Here is a 3,119-nt window from a genome sequence, read left to right as displayed (position 1 = left end):
GGATTCCAGGCTGGCTATACCCCCAGCCCCTCACTGGGGGATTCCAGGCTGGCTATATCCCCGGCCCCTCACTGGGGGATTCCAGGCTGGCTATATCCCCGGCCCCTCACTGGGGGATTATTCTGTTATTCAGCCCCAGTCTGAGCCCTCATTCTGGCTCCCCCTTTCTGGTACCCCCATGCTCTTCTGAGGCCTGCCTTTGTCTCCCTGCAGAAGAAGATCATGATCATCATTTGCTGTGTGATTCTGGGCATCGTCATCGCCTCTACCATCGGGGGCATCTTTGGATAGACACCAGCTCCACCCACCTCTCCACTCTGGACGGGTCTCCCCCAGGAGGCCTCTGGCTGCTGCGCCTAGCTGGGTTGCCCTCCCCATCCCTGCCTTCTGGCTGGGAACCCTTTTCCTCCCCATCCCATACTGCTCCCTCTCTGCCATGAGGCTCCCGTTCCTACCACCCTGCCCCAAGCCGTGTCGTGTGCATGATCTTGTGACAGTGTGTATCTGTACAGGAGGCAGAGGGGAGCAGGATCGGGGACAGCCAGAGGGGCTGGGGACAGGTCAGTGTGGGCAAGACTCGGGCCCTGACCAGGTCCGTCTTTCTTCAGGCCTGAGGTCCACCCTCCCCTGGGACTCGGGCTCCTTTCTGGACCCCAACCTTGCCCTCCCCTGCCCTCTGGCTTCTCCAGCTCTCCCCACCATGCCATGGCACCTGGAGGGTGGGGACCAGCTGGTTACATGGTGCTGCTTTTCAGGTTAGGGGAGAGGTGTCCTAAGGGATAGCCCAACACTGAAGTCTTTGTTAGCTTACCACTGCCAGGAGGCTCAGGGTGTCATGGCTGCCAGTGTGTTAGGAGCACCCAGCATCCCCACTTTGGGCAAAGCTGACAATGTCTCTGGCCTCGGCTGCCCTTATCACAGCCCCGGGAGTCGTGTCCCTGGGCTGGGCCTGAGCCTAGTGAACTTCTGCAAGAAGTGTGGTGGTGTCCTCTCCAGCCTGGCTTGGAGCTGAGAGGTGGAGCAGACCTCAGGCCTCTGCCCAGTCTCTAACAGGCATGTTGAGTCGCGGCCAGGGTTGCATGTTGGGGACAGTGGTCCCCTGCTCTCTGTATGTTCTGAAAAGCCAGGTGTCTCCCACTGATGTGCCACGTGATGTCAGGTGTACTGGATGCAGTATTCAGCAGCCAGCTGGGGAGGGGGCTCCCCACTCCCCTCCCCTGCTATCTTGGGGCTTCTCAGAGTCAAAAATGTATCCCATGCCCCAGGAACCTTTTCTTGTCCACAGGCAAGGAGTATGCATGCGAGTGCATGCAGCGGGAGTTGGGGCCGTGTCTGTGTGCCCCTCCCCTCAGCTTTGCTCCTGCCCAGTGACTGTGACCACTGTCCGTGCTGCCTTCTCTCACGGCCACTCCCTCCACCCCTTCACCAAAGGTCTTGGTACAACCAGCTACCCATTTTGTGAGATTTTTATGTAGAATAAACATTTGTATCTGTAGTGAGCCTCTGCTTGGAACTTTTTTTCCCCATTTGCAGTGTAGTGGGTACGAGATCAACCATGTGGGTACTGAAGGAGAAGGGGCTCAGAGATGGAGGATTCCCAAGTTTCCCGCAATACGCAGGCCTTCAGCTGCTTCTGAATGGACAGTAGGTAACATCTGGGCTTTTCTGAGACCACCCCAGAACCCCACCCTTACCTAGGGGAGAGCCACCTTCACCCATCAGAGGTATGAATGTTTTGCCAGCATGTGTGCCTGGGGCCAACAGAGCTCAGAAGAGTGGGTTGGATCCCTGCAACTGGACGTATGGATGGTTGTTAGCTGCCACATGGGTGCTGAGAACCAATTCCAGTTTCTCTGCCCAGACAACCAGTGCTCTTAACTGCCAAGCCATCTCTCCAACTCCCAGATATTTATTTTTGTTTAAGACAGGGTCTCAGTCTCACTATGTAGCTCTTACTGTTCTGGAAAAGTACGCATGGTGCCTGAGTGTGCGTGCATGTGTGAGGAGATCAGAGGATAACTTTGGGCTTTGGTCCTGACCTTCTGTCTGTGCAAAGCAGGATCTTTTCTTCACTGTGTATAGCTAACCCACGAGTTTCACCAACTTCTGCCTAACTATCAGCATTACTACATTCGGCTTTACCTGGGTTCCTGAATCTGAACTCCTCATTCACATGGCAAGAACTGTACCCACAGGGCCTAAGTCCCGGATCTGGTCCCTGGGAGATGCAACTCTAGGGGTTAAGGCCCTTAGGCTCCTCTCCTTCCCTGTTCAATGCCTTCCTGCTGTGCCATATTAGGTGTAGTGGCCTCTTCCGAGGGAGATACATATGTATCAAATGTCCTTAGCCTGGCAGACACCACACCTAGAGCAGGACCTGTGCTTCTGACCACTTGCTACTGTCCCAACAGCCTGAGGTCACCTTCCATGTGAGACAAGGGACTTGGCAGAGACTCGAGGCAGTGGATACCTCAAGTACCCGAACCCCATTCCCAACCTCGCATGGCATTGACATGAGAAATGAGTCCTGATTCAAGGAACCCATCTGTGCCCCTCCCAAGATGGAAGAAAGCTTCTGTCCATTCCAGGTTTTTAAATCCAGCTCCTGGCTAGGAGCCATGCAGTGGTCCCTAACAGAGGAACCCGAGACACAGGTTAATATAGAGCCACCAGTTACTTAGAAACTAAATTAATGTATTTAGGACAAAATAAAACATTCTTAGAAAAATTTTTTCACTTTGTCTTTTTAAAACAGGTTTTTGCTGTGTAGCCCAGACTGGCCTGGAACTTTCCATCTTGATGCCTCAGCCTCCAAGGAGGGTGTTGGAATTACATGATCTGGGCTGCTAAACCCAAATCCCTGGAACACTTTTAGTGAAAAAATATTTTGAGAAATTCGCAACTTTTCTAAAATACTATGTTGCTAGCTGCTGAGGTAAACAGTTCAATCTAGAAAATTCCTCAGAGGCAGGTCCTGGATTGGACAGCTCCCAACCTCTGAGCAGAGTGGGTGGCCAGGGCCATCTGCAGGACTGGATGCAGGTGTGGGTGGCCAGGGCCGCCTGCAGGACTGGATGCAGGTGTGGGTGGCCAGGGCCGCCTGCAGGACTGGATGCAGG

At 53.9% G+C, this 3,119-nt stretch overlaps 1 protein-coding gene across 1 annotated transcript in view; it reads left to right on the top strand.

The window, feature by feature from the left end:
- Stx1a (syntaxin 1A) overlaps window positions 1-1,495 on the top strand; it is a 27,674-nt gene extending 26,179 nt beyond the window's left edge. The window contains exon 10 of the mRNA XM_005344642.1: window positions 214-1,495. Coding sequence (XP_005344699.1) covers window positions 214-291 — 78 coding nt within the window. The 3' untranslated portion in view covers window positions 292-1,495. The remainder of the gene's footprint in view (window positions 1-213) is intronic.
- Window positions 1,496-3,119: the final 1,624 nt, after the last annotated feature.

The sequence above is a fragment of the Microtus ochrogaster genome, chromosome 2, assembly GCF_000317375.1.
Source record: "Microtus ochrogaster isolate Prairie Vole_2 chromosome 2, MicOch1.0, whole genome shotgun sequence".
In the NCBI taxonomy this organism is placed as follows: Eukaryota; Metazoa; Chordata; class Mammalia; order Rodentia; family Cricetidae; genus Microtus; species Microtus ochrogaster.
The sequence above is the reverse complement of the archived record's forward strand: the minus strand, read 5'-3'. Positions and strand labels throughout refer to the sequence as shown.